The sequence below is a fragment of the Eubalaena glacialis genome, chromosome 2 (assembly GCF_028564815.1).
Source record: "Eubalaena glacialis isolate mEubGla1 chromosome 2, mEubGla1.1.hap2.+ XY, whole genome shotgun sequence".
Taxonomy (NCBI): Eukaryota; Metazoa; Chordata; class Mammalia; order Artiodactyla; family Balaenidae; genus Eubalaena; species Eubalaena glacialis.
In genome coordinates, this window is record NC_083717.1 from 71,316,598 (window position 1) to 71,334,468 (window position 17,871).

The 17,871-nt window shown below is 41.4% G+C and overlaps 1 protein-coding gene across 2 annotated transcripts in view; it reads right to left on the reverse strand.

The window, feature by feature from the left end:
• ZNF609 (zinc finger protein 609) overlaps positions 1-17,871 on the reverse strand; it is a 224,085-nt gene that overhangs the window by 59,602 nt on the left and 146,612 nt on the right. For both annotated transcript variants that reach the window (XM_061180204.1, XM_061180203.1), the window contains one exon: positions 6,519-6,744. In XM_061180204.1, the coding sequence (XP_061036187.1) occupies positions 6,519-6,744 (226 nt within the window). The remainder of the gene's footprint in view (positions 1-6,518; positions 6,745-17,871) is intronic.

The following is a 17,871-nucleotide window of genomic DNA, read 5'->3' on the forward strand; positions in this document are numbered from 1 at the left end:
TGGCTGCGTTGGGTCTTCCTTGCTGCGTGCAGGCTTTCTCTGGTTGCAGCGAGCGGGAGCTACTCTTCGTTGCAGTGCGCAGGCTTCTCATTGCGGTGGCTTCTCTTGTTGTGGAGCACGGGCTTTAGGTGCGCAAGCTTCAGTAGTTGTGGCACGTGGGTCAGTAGTTGTGGCTCGCGGGCTCTAGAGCACAGGCTCAGTAGTTGTGGCGCACGGGCTTAGTTGCTCTGCGGCATGTGGGATCTTCCCGGACCAGGGCTCAAACCCGTGTCCCCTGCATTGGCAGGCGGATTCTTAACCACTGCGCCACCAGGGAAGCCCCAGGACCTGTTCTTAGCAGTGTAAGCACTGAAATGGGAGGGTACAACATCTTCCAGCAGATCTCGCCACAACCAGTGATTAACAAAGACAGTTCCCTCTTCTGTCCCACACAAATGATCACAGAATCATAAATATCAGAGCTGGAAGGGCCACAGAGATATGCAGTCCAACCTCCTCATTTTACAAATGAGCGAACTAAATATCAGACCAGTTAAATAACCTTATCAACAGGGCAAGAGAACTCGAAGGTCTGCAATGGAGCCTTTTCCCCTTGGAATCATGTGCCAAAGCTCAATCAGCCGGGGCTAGTGATTAGACCCAGTTTATAACAGAACTATATTTATTGCCTAGGTATCACTTCTGGGGTTCATACATAAGTATCAGGAACTAAATTATTTGTTAGAGGATGGCATTAGTAACAACATAGGTCTGTCTTTGAGCCCATCTGAGAGGGTTTTGTTACTGAAATACCAAAAGAATCTCATTTGAAACAACCCTTACCTATCTGGCAAGCCTGCAGCCTGGCCAACTTAACTGCCGGACAGTCCTTTGCTGGCAGGCAGGGAGGAGGTGGGTAAGAGTGCACAAAAGAATCTCTTTCCTTTGGAGATTAGTTTATTTTGCAATTTGCAAAATGAAACTCAAAAAAGGCTGTAACTGAAATTTTTCCTTAGGGCTTCTGGATTTAAATCTGTGACAGTGGACAGGTAACATAATCCACAGGGCTGTTCAAACATGTAACTGCCCTAAGGCACCCCCTGGGAGCAAACTGCTAGGTGGGAAGAATGTGTTGGCTGTTGTTTTGTGTAGAGGAGGGGCTAGGAGAAAGTAAGTGTTGATTTCCCCAATGTTTCCTTTGTGTCGCTGCCGTTGCCATGTGGTGGTCTGTTGCTATGAGATTTGTGGTGCCAGACAATGGCTGCTGGCTCTTTATGCCTGTGCTATTGGTAGAGCTGTTTCTGCAGGAGTCAGGCTAGTAAGCAATTGGCTACGCAGTGGAGAAACCCTGGTCACTGTGCACCATCCCTCTCCAGGTAAGTGCTGCCTGAGGCAAGACTGAAGGTGAAGGAGTGTTAATTATAGCCAAGGAAAAAGAAAAATCAGTAGCTGAGAACCATCTTAACTTTCCAGTACAAATACCTAAAATTAGATATTTCACAGTTCACACACGTACTTTCCTACATCAGAATCACACAGAATAAACCAAGGGTAACAAGGTTACCATTTCCATGAAAGATTAATGGATAGCCTCTTCCTGTTAGTGAGAAGGACAAAGACACCCACAGTCGGGATCTGTAATCAGATGAGGATGAAGAACCGCTGAGGCAGGTTCTCAGCGGAGCTACCACAGGCTAACTAACTTCCTGCTAAGCAAAACCACTGCCTATTACTCTGATAATGAGAAAACTTTGTCCCACAGACCAAAGTACAGGGCTCAACCACAGAGTTTGAAGCAGGGCCAACTGTTCTGCTAGGTAACAGGGGCCAGAGTACACAGAAGTCACCCTGGCTTTGTGTAGGTGTCAGCTATTTACCCACCCTCATCCTTCTCCCATAGATTACTCTTTCCATCTCAGAGCAAATATACACTTTTAGAGTATATGTAATTTAAATACCACCTAGCCCCTATGATATTCAACATGGTAAACCACTAGCTATATATGAATATTTAAATTTAATAAAATTTAAAATTCAGTCCCTCAGTTCCACGTGCCACATTTCAGGTGCTCAATATCATGTGTCATTAGGCTATGATTGTGGAGAGCATATTTCCACCACAAAAAGTTCTACTGGACAGGACAGATCTAACCCAAGACCCCATAAATTAGAAATCTAAGGCCAGGAGAAGTTCAGAGACTTATCCAAGATCACATGGGTAGCTAAATGCACAATCTGTTCTGGAATTCAACTCTCCAGACTCTAGTTCAGAGATATTTGTTCTGTACTACTATGCCTTTAGGGCACTATTATTCCTTAAAACAATTCATCTCAAACAGCTGCAGACACTCGTAGTTGTTGGACTAAAAATGTATACCCTGATGTGGCGATGGGGACGCATAGCCTTTCCATGTTTTTTTGTGCACATATATGACAAAACCTTTACCAAGTGCAAAAACTGAAAACTTTCTCCTCCTCACCAAATCATTAAGCTAGAATTCAGCTGTGGAGGATAAGGCCAAGCTTATCAGAGAGCTTTTCATACCCTCTGGAATACAACGGAGTTGCACTCACTTCAGCTTCAAAAATGTGGTCTTACAGCACTACAACTTCTGTCTTTCTGATATTTTGGTAAAGAAGACCGGAGAAAAAGAATTTTAGAGATGTTGTAAGAGGGATTTCTACATGGAGTGGGATGGTGAACCTAGATAAATGATTATCAAAGCTTTTTTTTTAACAGCAGAATCCTCTTCAAATATAGTTTTACAAAGGAGCTTAACATATAAATCACCCAAAAGTAGAACTGCTCTGGGTTGCATCTGGTTGGGTAGCAGAGATGGGGGCTTCAGTAGCTGTGGCACATGGGCTCAGTAGTTGTGGCTCGCGGGCTCTAGAGTCAGGCTCAGTAGTTGTGGTGCACAGGCTTAGTTTCTCCACGGCATGTGAGATCTTCCTGGACCAGGGCTCGAACCCGTGTCCCCTGCACTGGCAGGCGGATTCTTAACCACTGCGCCACCAGGGAAGCTCTGAAACGATTCATTTTCAAGATGCCATAGTCAACTAGTATTGGATCCACGCTGACTCCAAGGTTTAAGCCATAGATTCTAATAACTTAAAAGCTGGATGTGTCCTTATTGGTCATCTAGTTCAACTATACTTAAGAGATGAGGTAACTACAGTCCAAAGAAGTTAAGGAATTTGCCCAAGGTCACACAACAATAGTGGCAGAGATATAGAGGTCTCCTGATTTTCACTCTAGGGCTCTTTCCACTATACCACAAATTCTGTCTAGAAAGCTCATTTGCTGAAGTAAAATATATCACTAGTGATGGCCTTCGACTTAGTGCTGTAGTCTAGAAAGAACCTGTAGCATTTCCTGGAATTCTTATCTAATAAGTCAGCTTTGCCTTTCTTTAAAATGCCGTAGAAGCCAGTAAGCAATTTTGCCTCAACAAAAGTATATGTTTCCAGGACCATGGGTTAAGGTAAGATTTGTGAACCAGAAATAGACTTGGAACCTGTTATTTTGATTTGAAGTGAGGTGGGACAAAGTGAAATCGGGGGAATCAGACCTCTGCATAAATGCTAAGAATACGTCTTAAAAAAGCCAAGGAAGACACTCCAGGTTATACTTGGGTCTTCTTAATAGTCCTAAGGTTGAGCCTAGTTAAGGAGGATCTTTGTAGTGCTGGCTGAATCACGAACAGCCGAAAAAGGAGATGGGATCTGCAGGAATTTCAAAATGCCTCCAAGGCAAGGTTTACAGTGAGAGATAGAAAAGAAAGCAACAATGCAGGACAGGTAAGCAAAGAAATCAGGAAGAATTGAGGTCATGACCCCTACACCTGTTCTCAGCAAGGTGGCTCAGTTCTATAGGAACCACAGGATCCTCCATTCCCCTCAGAGGCCAAGCATTCATAGTTTCTCTCTAAGCCGTAAGGGTTTTTCAGTTTGAAGACAGTAGTTTGCCAGGCAAAGAGACAGAAAGTATAAAAAGTTGGGGTAGCAGACAAAAAAACCTAGAAGGCTGGAAGGATTTTTTTAAAAAGTATCTGTATATAGTTCTTATCATTAACTTGAAAACTGACTCAGTACACTAGATCTTACAGATCTGCAGAGAATGATCTTTGCAGGAAATCTCTGTTTAAAGATGAAAAGGAATGTGAACCAGTTCTGATCCTAATTCAGAACTTTGCCCACAGACAGTTCAGGTGAAGGCCCTCTGGGACGGCCAGAAAGCAAAGTAGAGTATATCATTGCAGAACAGTTCTCTTTCCCTTGCGATGAAAGAAAAAGAAAAGAGAGGTAATAAGCCCTGAAATATAACATGATAGGTGGGAGAAAATATGGTATTAAACGTAGAGGACTAACATTTACAGGTTTAAATAAGTTAGAGTGATCTTAAACTTGGTGAAAGTAATATTTATTCTGAGTTTCAGAGAAGGTATAGAATTCTGGAAAGTATCTGATTTTATAGTATCTATTAGATATACATTAACATAGATCCAGAAATGACAATGAGATGGTGTAAGCATCCATTCACTCAAATAAATACTTGTGAGGGCCTACTATAGATGCCAGCCATTAAGTACTGGGGATATAATGGTGAGCAAAACACACTCTCTGAGCTCACAGAACTTTTGGAACAGTGGAAGAGATAGACATTAACAGAAAAATACAATTATATACAAAATTGCAAATTGTGATAAGTGCTGTGAAATAAAGTACAGGGTGCATTGAAAGTGTGTAACAGGGTAACTTGGTGATAGGCTGCCAGTGACAACCAGAGAGTCTTTCAGAGCAAACAATTAAAAAAAAAAAAAAAAAAAAATCTGTGCTAACATCCCCCTGGCAGGGAGGGAGAACAGGAATCCTCAGATTAAAAGGTAACCATTGTTCTCAGGAGAGTGAAAGGGTTATTAGCCTCACTCTCAGAGTTTTTATCAGGTTCACATACATAAAAAGCATACTGCCCTTGGAGAAAGTCACTACCATAAAGATGGGAAGAATACAGTAAATTGGCAGAAAATTGATGTTTTCTATCTTCAATATACTGAAGCAAGAGGCCCTGAAGTTTGCTTGGTGGCACAGAGCTGTGATCTGGATATGTTTGTCATTCCAACAGACTCTGGCTGTTTAGATATTTGGCCATAGGCAGATGACATTTTTAAAATCAGAGATAGCCACTTGTGATTTCCAGATTGTATACTGTATACACACACACAGAGTCAACCTCTAGGTCAACCTGTCTCTTTACTGTCTCTGCATCAGTTTCTAACACAATAGGATTATTTTCTTTTTCTTTTTGCATTATGGTCTCAGGCACACAATAAAACCTTATCAGCAATGTTATTCTGAAAGCTGAAACTTTACTATATTGCTAACAACGAGAGAGCCAAGAACACAGAATTCTTAACCTGTATCACATCAGCACCTACTGCATGGAAAACCTTAAATAAATACTGGATCACAGCAAAATATTCAGAGAGGCAGACTGGTTTTTATTGAAATGACTAGAATGAAATGCCTGAATTTCCACAGGCAGACTGATAAGATTGCTTACGATCATCAGAGATAATTAGCTGTGCTCCTCTGGGCCTCTAAACTCCTCAGAGTGGGGATGCTTTGAAAGCCTGGTTACTAATGCAGAGACATGATGGGACTCTGAGGACCAGCCTCTCTAACCACACATTCTTTCACAAGGACTTGGATTCTTTATAAAAAGAAGGTATACTGAAATCAAATCGCCACAGATGGTACCAAGGGATCTGAAATACCTGGTTAAGTCCCTTTGCACCCCTAATTTTTCAGGTTTACAAACTTTCAAAGCAGAAGAGATTCTGTTCTCAGGGGCAAGTAGAACATACAAGAAGTCTGGATGGTAGCCTTGGGCAGCAGCACCCTACAGTGAGCCAACTGCTTAGTGGATGCCTGAAAACAAGACCATGTAAACAGTTCCCTGTTGCCTAGGCCTATAAAATCTGTACTAAGTGACAGATGCGTAAAGTGGCGTTGGTGGCTGGGCAATGAGGCAACCAGTGGGAAGGAGCTGGCTGCACCTCCAGGTGCTAAAAAAGGTAAGAGTTGCATATCCAATGAGCCAACACTACGTCAACTTAGGGGTGACTGTTTTCCATTTCCTTGACTCCCACGGCTGCCCTTTTATTACTTTTTCTCTTCAAGCCTGACCCAAAAGTTCATTTATATTCATATTCTCCCATATAAAATGATAGGGAAATGGAGAGTATAGACACAGTTTGAATTACTGCATGGCCAGCACCTATCAAATGACTGCTTAAGTACCAGGGCCAACACCGTTGAATAGCTATGAAGGGGAGATAATTAATTTAAAAAGCTGGCAATTTCTAGAAGCTAGGCAATTTTACAGACAATTTTGCTATAATCCTCTGGGTAGGTATCCCCAGCAAACTATGGTCATTTGAGACTCCTAATAAATACTCGGTATTATTTATAACAATAAGCCCCCTGTTGACAGAAGCAGGTTGAGAAGGGATGGGAAAGCCACACATAGCACTTACCATCTTCTGTTTCCTGCCACACGATGCCCTCAAGGTTGACGCTTGTCCCAGGTTCGCAGGGGCCCAGGCACTCGGGCTCTGTGGCCAGAGCCACATCACATGTGTTGACCCCAACTGATCGGGTACGAACCATGATCTGCTCACAGGGGGATGCGATGTCATTATTGGCCACTGGCACCAAAAGGTGCAGTGGCAGCACTGCTGGTGTGGAGACAGGGGACTCCATCTGTGGGGGAAGAGAAAGCAGTAGCTGAGTTACAAGGAGGATATTTATAGGAAATAACTTCTCTGTATTTCATCTAGTCCTACATCCTTTCCTGCCAGAGTGCAGAGGGCTTTAAATATAAGACGTTGGTCCTCACTTTCAAGTTCTAGCTCATGACACCATTACAAATCTAAGTGGTTTAGATGAGCGCACCCTGGACTAGGAGAAGCTCTATTTCTTATTAACAATCCTCCTCATAAACTGTGCTTGGCTAAAATTGTATTAAAAAACTTGTCTCATTTAAAAATCTCTAGTGAAAGAGAATCAGGGCCAGACTTCAATAGCAAGGGAGCACACAGATTGATGAGAAAGAAAAGGCTCAGCTTCTGAGGCATGTTCTACTGCTACCACTTTGCTTCCCTCCAATCTATCATTCAACAAATAATACATTAATCAGGTATAAAATCCAAGAATACAGGTAGGATTAAAGAAGGGGAGAAATATCCAGATCCTAGGAATGCCACTTCAGGAAGACTAGAGCTTTAATTCATCTTTGGGTAGAAGGAAATCTACTTAAAAGTTACAGGAGGGCTGGGAGCAACCTGTCGGGGGTTTCTAACCCACAGAGATTATAACAGCGATTGGTTAATGAGAATGGCATTTCGGAGTGTGAATCTAACATCAAGTGTACGTGTAAGAAACAGGAGGTACTGTTACTATCCAGAAACCAATCTACAGCAGTCTATAGTCAAACACAAGAACCAGCAATCTACCTCAAAAACTAGACCCTCTCAGAAGAATGCGATTACTTAGATTCCAAGAAGAAAGCAACACATCTAGAGTTAAAAGAAAAATTGTAATAAAAAGCAATAATCCCTTAATTCTTTAAACCCCAGCATTTATCAGGTTGACAAAGTACCAACTCTGAGTCAATATTGCCTACACCCTAACTAAACAGTGTCTGGAATATGCAAAGGCACTCAGTACACACACTGACTGATCTTCCCTAAAGATTAAGTATGATACCAATCAGAAGACCTAGAAAATAAGAGTCAAGGATTGGGACCCTCTTTCCCTTGTGAAAGACCAGGTTGAATGTACTCCTTCAACAGACCCACATTGAAAGCAAGGCACACATGCACCCATAATCCAAGCTGCTGGACAGCGCTGCAACAGAACTCTGGTTCTGAAACAGTTTACTGCATGACCACCACTCTATCTATAATCCATCTCCCTCCTTTTAAACACATACATGCGCGTGCATACACACACACACACACACACACACACACACACACACACACACCCCTACACCTTCCTGGCCTTGAACACTACCCTGGAAGCTGAGATCTGGGTACTGCATCCATTCTCTACAGGTAGCTCTCTGACTTCTTGGCTTACAAGTCAAGTGATGGTATTTGCAGACCATCACCATCAGAGTCCACAGAATGCTAGAACACTGATTCTGATCAATTCTGGTCCCTGAAAAGCTGCCAAAACCTTATCCTTATCTGTTTGTTGTTACACACATCCACCCTGTACTTCCCTAACTCCACCCTTTTCATAAAATGGAAGTGGAAGCCTGTCTAATGAATCTTCTGCATCATGGTAAATGCCAAAAGGCATTTTTGGTCTTTTGTACTCTTGAAAATCAGGCATTTATAATCCAATTTGGCAAACTTCTTGGGATGTGGTAGATGCCTGAAAAACCCTTTAAAATTTCTAAGCACAGGGCTTCCCTGGTGGCACAGCGGTTGAGAGTCTGCCTGCCAATGCAGGGGACACGGGTTCGAGCCCTGGTCTGGGAGGATCCCACATGCCGCGGAGCAACTAGGCCCATGAGCCACAACTACTGAGCCTGCACGTCTGGAGCTTGTGCTCCGCAACAAGAGAGGCCGCGACAGTGAGAGGCCCGTGCACCGCGATGAAGAGTGGCCCCCGCTTGCCGCAACTAGAGAAAGCCCTCACACAGAAATGAAGACCCAACACAGCTAAAAATAAATATTAAAAAAAAATTTTTTAAAAAAAAATTTCTAAGCACAGATTTGAAGGTGAAAACAACAGAAAAAATAAACTGGATTTCCTACTACTCCTGTGTAGAGCTGGACTCTGGCTCTAATCATTAAGTCCTCTCAGGAATGCTATAAGAAGGTGGTTCATTAACTCTTTGGAAAGAAAGTTTCCTGGAGATTTTACCCTTGAGAGTTAGTAGAAAGGGGAAATCAGAGACAGAGTATACAAACCATCTTTACTCTTAGCCTCACCTCTGTTTCTTGGTTCTTTCTCTTGGGGAAGAACTAAGACAGAAGCAACTTCACAGTTAGTATGTGCATTTCCTTTGCTTAAGAGTTTGTTCCCTTTTCTATACCTTTCTTCTACTAGCAAGAGAAATTCCTGCAAAGTCCTCTTTCTTGGACAAAGAAATTGGCCTGAACCTTTTAGGTCACTCCTGTGAACTTTCTGATTGCCTCGCTTGAGCAAGTCCTATTGCCAACCTGTCCCATCGTTGAGGCAGCAATCCTAATCAGAGAAGGTGGTAAGTCCCCAGGGAGTCACCTACACACTCTGCCATCAAGGACAGCTCTTTTCTGTAAGTGGTTTCATTTCCTGTTAGGTTATTCAGTGCTGCTGGTAGGCCAGGGAAAAGATAAGCTACTAACATCTAGACAAGCTAAGCTCCCAATTCTATACTAACAGACCCAGAAAACAACATCTAAGATATAAGTACAAAACACCACTGTTGCATTCAAGCAGCTTGCCAAATTAAACCCCGCGGTAGAACATCTGAAGAGAAGAAACTTAGCTGAACTGATCACTAAGGATAACAGAACTAATACACATGAGGAGCTGATTAATGTGTGTATGCGGACTTCCCTGGTAGCGCAGTGGTTAAGAATCCGCCTGCCAATGCAGGGGATACGGGTTCGAGCCCTGGTCTGGGAAGATCCCACATGCCACGGAGCAACTAAGCCCGTGCGCCACAACTACTGAGCCTGCGCTCTAGAGCCCGTGAGCCACAACTACTGAGCCCGTGTGCCACAACTACTGAGCCCACGTGCCACAACTACTGAAGCCCGCGTTCCTAGAGCCGGTGCTGCACAACAAGAGAAGCCGCCGCAATGAGAAGCCCATGCACCGCAATGAAGAGTAGCCCCAGCTTGCCGCAACTAGAGAAAGCCCGCGCGGCAATGAAGACCCAATGCAGCCAAAAATAAATAAATAAAATAAATAAATTTATAAAAAAAAAAAATGTGTGTATGCATCAAACCACCCTTACTGATCAGAGTTAAGTTACTAGAGTTCAGGATCTCTGTTTGTGTGAGGATGACTTTATTTAACTATCTGATTAGTTAAACGAGATTTCTGAGGGTGAGAAGTGAGGAAATCTACCTATGGATGTGGAACTACTGTTCAGTTTCCTTCTACTTTGCAAAAGAAATCTAAGGAGCAGCACAATAATGTTTAATTACAGCTCTAGCTCTGCTAATTACTGTTTGGTCACATCTATAATCTACATTAAGCCATAGTGCATAATAAGCAGCTCTGTGATATTCATCTAATAACCTAGGTGGCTTTGTGGGACTTCAAATTCTACTATTCACCGGAACAAACATAGCTTCATTTAACACTCTCCAGGAGAGGATAAAAATAAAAAAAGGACTCATTTTGCCATCTTTCCTGTATGCCTAGGATATAAGAGCAGGGATTGTCAAGAGACTGATGCCAGCAAGGAAAATAAGCAATAGAAATATGAAAAGTTAAGGTCATTAAATACCTTAACAACTATGACAATGATAAAAGCTGGGCCAATTCTCAGATTCTGAAATGCTAAGAAGTGCCACCATGGCTCCTGGGGCTCACTGAAATGGGAAGATAAACAACAAAACAAAACAAAACCTGAAAAGAGACAGAGAATTTAAAGATGGAGATCTCTGAAGTTTCCCAATATTTCATGTCCTTTATTTTTTAATGATACTTCTTTTCGATTCACCTTTAGATATGAGTCTAATAGCACCTACTAGGGGTCTGAGTGTTGATAGGCAGGTGACACAAAAATGAGGACTAGAGAGAATAAAGACAAGCAGAGCCATTAATCTCCCCACAATAAGCAATTATACACTGACTTCAGCTGCCTCCCACACTTGAGGCACTAATGGAGGAAAAAAATTTCAAGGCTGCAACATAATTTTAGGGGTAGAAAATGTAGCAAAGAAATATTTGGGACAGACTCTCCCCTTCACAAATATGAGTCTGATATCTTTACCTTCACAGTCAAAAGGCAGAAAAGGAGCTGGTTCGACTGATAACTGCGGTAGCTCTAAGAAACTCCCTTTTATCCAAGAGTGAAAGATTACTGGGGATCATGGTTAGATGAATGTTCACATTTATCAGGAAAGACTGTGCAGAAAGTAGAATGTCATCAAATATACTAAATACTATATTAATAAGAAGTTCTCTTTCTTCAATAATTCCAAAGATCCTTCAAGATTTTATAGTGACTCGGCATCAGCAACACTAACAGTAATATATGATCTTGATTCATGGACAAAATATAAGTACTCACCCTGATGTATTATAGTAAACTTGATTTGCTCACAAAGTTTTTATTGTGGTTATTAAAAAAAAAGGTAATTTAAAAAATCCCATTTATCAGTTTATTGTGTTATTTATATTTCTCTCAAATTAAAACACAGGATAAAACCCTCAATTGTTTGAACTGCCTTCTGTTGATTGCCAATTTGAGACAAAATAAGTTCACTGTATTCTTTTTTAATAATTTAGGATTATTTTTGCTTATTCTGAAAGATCCTTATTATGAGAGGCTGGAGGGTGGAAATCATGGAATAACTGAAGATGGAGGCAGGAATCCGAATTCTTCCTCTCCATGAAGCTCTTGTCAGAAAGCAACAGAATATTCCGAGTAAATCCCCAAACAGCTTAACATTTAACTACTAGTGAAGGAGGAAATCAGCTCCTTTTCAAACACTAAGTACCTTTCCAAGTGCCTCTCCAAGAAAAAAGGAAGGAAGGGAGGAAAGAAGGGAGGGAGGGAGGGAGGAAGGAAAGAAGGAGAGGGGAGAGGAGGGGAGAGGGGGAAAACGAGGCTTGCCGGTTTCCTGAGCTTCCAGATTTCACTTGGGCTGCTTTGAAGAAGAATTTGGTTGTAACTCTGGTTACTTTCCCAGACATTTTGTAGTAGAAGACAAGGAGGTAAAAGAGAAAAAGAAAGATGTGGTAGCTGGCACCATAGCCAAACATCAAACAGTTCTTAAAAGCTACATATTCTATTATTCAAAGAAGACTTACTTTAGCATTCAATTTTAACCAATCATCACCTGGTCAAGATCAGCAGTGAAGGCTGTTCCAGTGTGTACTACAAAATGCAAGTGCAGTGAACACATAATTTAAAGACTACAGATTAGCCATAGGGAGGTCTCCGAGATGATCCCTATAGAGTCTCAGGCTCAGACCCTAAAGACTCTTCTGGTAAAGAGAAGGAGATGGCAGATCAAATGATCCTAATATTCAAGCCTGTCTAAAACTCCCAATGTGTGGGACTGAGTAAATTATACTGGAAATTGAACAAAAGAAAAAAATCTCATAAGCAAAATCAATGCACAACATAAATCACATGGCAGTGTCCAATACTGTGCAAAGGTTTTTGCTGAATGAAGCATCTCTTTTGCTCCTCCAAGTCTTCTCACTTTACAGTCTCCTGCCTGCTTGAAATGCACCACATTTGCCTTCAGCAAAACTATTAACTTTGTAGCTGATGAGCAACCATAGGGACCTAAGTACTATCTACCTCTGAAACTGACTACATTTTTTTTCCACACAAGGTTGATGATACCTCCTCCCATTCCTACATTGTTCCAAAGGAAGCACTAGAATTAGCTCTCAAGAATAAAGAATTTGAGAAAAATTCATTCTTTGGCTGCAACTACTTCCTCTCCTGAACACGCTTCTTACCTCCTTTTACATACTCATTTCCTAAAAACGTCACGGCTGTAATGTGTCTTCTCTACTCCATCCTCTTTCCCCTTAAGGAAAGTAAACACAACTGCAAGCTAAAGCCTTTCTCTGAATCATTCAGAATCACAGATGTCAAAAGAAAAGTCTCAACATATCCTCCAACATGGATGGATGAACTGTACTTACGAACCTAATCATCATTTGTATTGATGGTCCTATGAGAAAACACGAGCATTTTAATTGAGACATCACAAACCACATCTTGCTCTGCAGCAGCTTGGGAAGGAGAAATGGGAATGATTCTCCCTGCTTTAAGCCAGCTGTTCTTCACCTTCCAGGTCTTGGGAACCCAGATTTAAAAACTGAGAACCTTACACAGCTATTATTTATGTAGGCTATATCTATTGATAGTCACTGTGTTAGAAATTAAAACTGAAAGATTTTAGTACGTACTAATCAACTAATTTAAAACAACTAACAATTTTGAAGTGACAAAATTAGAGACACAGAGAACAGACTAGCAGTGGCCAGGGATAAGGGTTGGTGGGAGGAGGAAGGAAGGTGGGTGTAGTGAGGAAAGGGCAACACAGGGATCCCTGCAGTGATTGAACTGTATCTTGACTATGTGGTAGATACTCAGACTAGACATGTGATAACATTGATAACGAAGACCCAACGCAGCCAAAAAATAAATAAATAAATTTACTAAAAAAAAAAGAAAAGAAAACTGGTCTCACACAGATATGTATGTCCTTTTCAGATAACTGTGGCTAGTCTCCTTTGATGTGACCCCAAAACGCAAAGAGTAATAGTTCTTTTTATTTTTTAATATTTATTTTATTTATTTGGCTGCGTGGGGTCTTAGTTGCGGCACGCGGGATCTTCGTTGTGGCATGTGGGATCTTTTAGTTGCGGGATGTGGGATCTAGTTCCCTGACCAGGGATCGAACCCAGGCCCCCTGCATTGGGAAGCACGGAGTCTTAGCCACTGGACCACCAGGGAAGTCCCAATGAATGATAGTTCTTAAAGGTTATTGACAATGTGGAATCTGAAACTTTTTGTACTCTGTTAGATTACTATCCATTGGTCTAGCTTGCACTTGGAATGTTTCTTTAACTGCATGATTTTTTTTTTTTTAACATCATGCATTAGTCATTTGGAAAATACTGGTTCACTGAGACAGCTCTTTCAAATGTTGACATATTCCATTAATATTGAAAAGTGTTATTTGTTAATATTGTCTCTGAGCTTATCAGAAAATCTTTAAAATACTGGTAAGGTGTCAAACTCATAGTGGGGTAGATACAAATTTTCCAAAATTGTAATGTTAGCTTGAAAGCTCAAGTTTTATCATTAACAACAAATAACTGTCAGTTGCTGTCCTTGGAATAATAGGCTTGTTACCAACCAGCATTCTTGGCCTTCTCTAATCAGTAGAAATTGATAAGATGCAAGACAAGGAATTCAGGCAAGGCTTCACTGGGGCTCCTGCTGCAGCAGGAGAGAGCAAAAACAAGTAGCAAGTTCCCTGGCTTGCTCACTGAGGCAGGGCGAGCTGGTTCTTTATATGGGGTAACGGTAGGGGTGGGTCCGGGGGTTGGGCCAGAGGGGTAGTTTAGGTGGTTTGTCCACCACTTTGGTGGTGTTGTGTGCAGGGGGCATGCACAATATCTTGCTTTTGCTCCTGGTACCCTGTTTTTTTGCTCTTGGCTCTTCAGAAGTGGCAGTTGAGTTTTTGGTCTTTTTGTATCTTGTTGTCCATAATTTGCCCCAACTGGGCATGCACGAAGCTATTTTTAGTCCTATATAGTTTCTTGGTATTTTGTTGCTGGAGGAGACAGGTGCAAGCACTGCAGCAAAGGGTCCCTGGTCCCAGCCTGTCTCAGACTTATTTCATTCATTTTCAAGAAAATGTCTGCTAAATACCCAAGTCTGAATAACTATAATTTGTTAGTTGTTCTCTCAAGTAAAAATGGCATTTCATGAAAAAACTGGCTAGTTCAGCTTGCAACTCAATTGCACAAGCGCTGTTCCTAGAGACAAACAGGATGCAGAAGAAGTGCTTTATGTGTACTTCCCATTTTGCTACATAGAATATAAAATGACATGTACTCAAAGGTCAGGATTTAATAAGCTAATAATTGTTACTGCTTTATTAAAGATATTTTAAAGTGAAACTAGCTATATAAAAATGTTTACCTTTTACTGTGAGGGCACAGCAGTTAAGAATGTTATGGCTACTAGTACAATTTGGTGCCATTGATTTGACTCCTGCCAAGATGTCAGCCATTTTACCTACCATTGCTTTTGCACCATCAGTGCAAATGTCAACAGAGTGAAAAAGGCAAGTGTCTTAGTATTATTATGAAAATAGTTTTGACCTGGCAGGACCTCTGAAAAGGTCTCAGAGATACTTAGGGGTCTGAGTGCTGTATTTTGAGAATTAATCAAGTTTCATGTTCTGGGATTGGGTAAGTGATCAGCTTCTCCAGAAGCATATGCCATCTGATTCCTATACAAAACTGGGATTCTGGTAGCAAGGAAGTTGAGGGAGGCTGCCTGTTCAGTAAGCAAACAACAGTGTCTGCCACAACACGGCAGTTTGGAAAGACAGTGAAGGAAAAAGAGACACAAAGGCAGGGAAAATTATTAGCAAGAGTGGAGTAGGAAAGACAGCTCCTAAGATCCAGACTAAGGATCTTTTAAGTAAGGGATGTTCACAAGTTAGGTATTAATAAATTTCAGCAATTGAGTAATGAGTGAGTATTTTAAAAATTTGGGAGAATAAAGCGCTCAGTTAATTGTTTATAAAACGGACAAAAGAATGATGGTCATTAACCACTAATAAAATTGATCCTTACCCTTGTGGGCGGAGGGGGAATCACTCTCTCTAGTGCCTATTTGTTTTCAAATTGCTAAGCATAAGACTTCTCTGAAATTGTAATTTAGTAGTTCAGAAATTAAACATGGCTTATCTAAAAGAAATTTTAAAATGGGCCCCTTAATTAACCAGAAGCCATCACTTCCTACAGAAGTCTTCCTTGTCTTTGCTACTTAAGCTAAAGGTATAGAGATAAAACTTCAAAGTGGTATGAAGGGTGTTGTACAGTCTGAGTTAACTCCTGATTATGGACACCTTAGCACTACTGAACCAAGTGGGAAATGGCCATCTGCTTAGATATGCTTCAATGCCCGAGTGTCTCCTAGGTGACTTTGTGTTCTATAATATAAGGTCACAGAATATCAACTGATTCTGTATAACTTCCACATAAGACCTACAGATTTGACAGGAAACAATGGGTGATTCCAATGAGAGGTCATTCTGTCTAAACAAAGCACCTTAAGCAGCAAAGCTATTTGGGTTCCTAGAGAGCATGTGCAAGACAAAATTATAAAATCGCATCATAGTGTGGAAAAACCTTCAAGATCATCTAACTAAACTAACCTAACCACTCAAGGGTGAAATCTTTTCTATAATAGGTAGTCATAAAACCCCTATTTGGGGACTTTCCTGGTGGCACAGTGGTTAAGACTCCACGCTCCCAATGCATGGGGCCCGGGTTTGATCCCTGGTCAGGGAACTAGATCCCACATGCATGCTGCAACTAAGAGTTCACATGCCACAACTAAGGAGCCCGCCTGCCGCAACTAAGACCCGGCGCAACCAAATAAACAAATAAATAAATATTAAAAAAATAAATAAAAATAGGGCTTCCCTGGTGGCATAGTGGTTAAGAATCTGCCTGCCAGTGCAGGAGACACGGGTTCGAGCCCTGGTCCAGGAGGATCCCACATGCCGCGGAGCAACTAAGCCCGTGCGCCACAACTACTGAGCCTGCGCTCTAGAGCCTGCGAGCCACAACTACTGAGCCCGCGTGCCGCAACTACTGAAGCCCGTGCACCTGGAGGCCATGCTCTGCAACAAGAGAAGTCACGCTCTGCAACAAGAGAAGCCACCGCAATGAGAAGCCTGTGCACCACAATGAAGCGTAGCCCCCGCTCGCCACAACTAGAGAAAAGCTTGCGCACAGCAACGAAGACCCAATGCAGCCAAAAATAAATATATAAATACATAAGTTTTAAAAAAAATAATAAAATAAAAATAAAACCCCTATCTGAACTTTATCCACCCCGCCCTAACCCTGTGGTGAGAAAATAACCCTTACTTTACTGGGTGGCTTAAAAGATTAAATTCTTTAACGTATGTCAAGGGCCTAGCAATATGTCTACAGTATTCTGGCAATCTCAAATGGTAGCCATTATTAGTTATTCTAAGAGTCAAGTCACTCTTGAAAGCTCATACTGAATTTCATAGCCATTAAAACTCCCTAGATCTTTTCTGCTCAAACTTTGAAAACATTCTCTTCCACCTCTGACCCCCACCCACCACCACCAGTTTCCTTTCCCAGAAGCAATCAACTCAATGCATATGTATTTGCTTGTTTTTATGTACCTTCCCTTCATTCTTTTTACACAAATGACAGTGCACTACATACACTGTTCTGTACCTTATTTCTTCATGTAATAAAAATAGAGGTAACTGTTTTAAACTTTAAATGCTCATCATCCTAAAAGACAGACTGGATGAAATCTCAGCTCTATAAAAACATCAGGGGTACCTATATTTCATACGGTCATTGTAGCAATTAACTGAATACGAAGTGCTTAGTGTATAGTGCCCAAGACACAGTAAAAGTTCAATAAATATTAGCCAATAACAATTATGATGATAATAATAGTAATAACAACAATATCTTACAATTTAATTCTATCTTTCAGTCTTTTATGACATTGTCAATCTCTATTCAGACATTCAGTACTTGAACTATCCATCTGCAGTGGTTCATTCTAGTATAGTTTTGACTTCATTATGTCTTCCCTTCTTCTGGTAGAGGAATTTCTCTTTCCTGTGGGAAATCCATTCCCCCAACTTCATTCCACTATAGGAGTGGGCCCAACTCTACTCAGACTACGTGGAATAGGTTCTCCACACGCTACAGAGATTCTTTCTTCCCCTGGTCCCTTAAGCTGGAAGGACTAATTAAACCTGGAACTGCTAATGGCCATTTTCCCTAACACTTGAGAAGGCTTGTCTAAGAATAAAGCCAATTCAGGGGAAAGTAGAATAGAAATGAGCAAAGATAGAACCCCAAAGACATTATTTGCACCCCTGC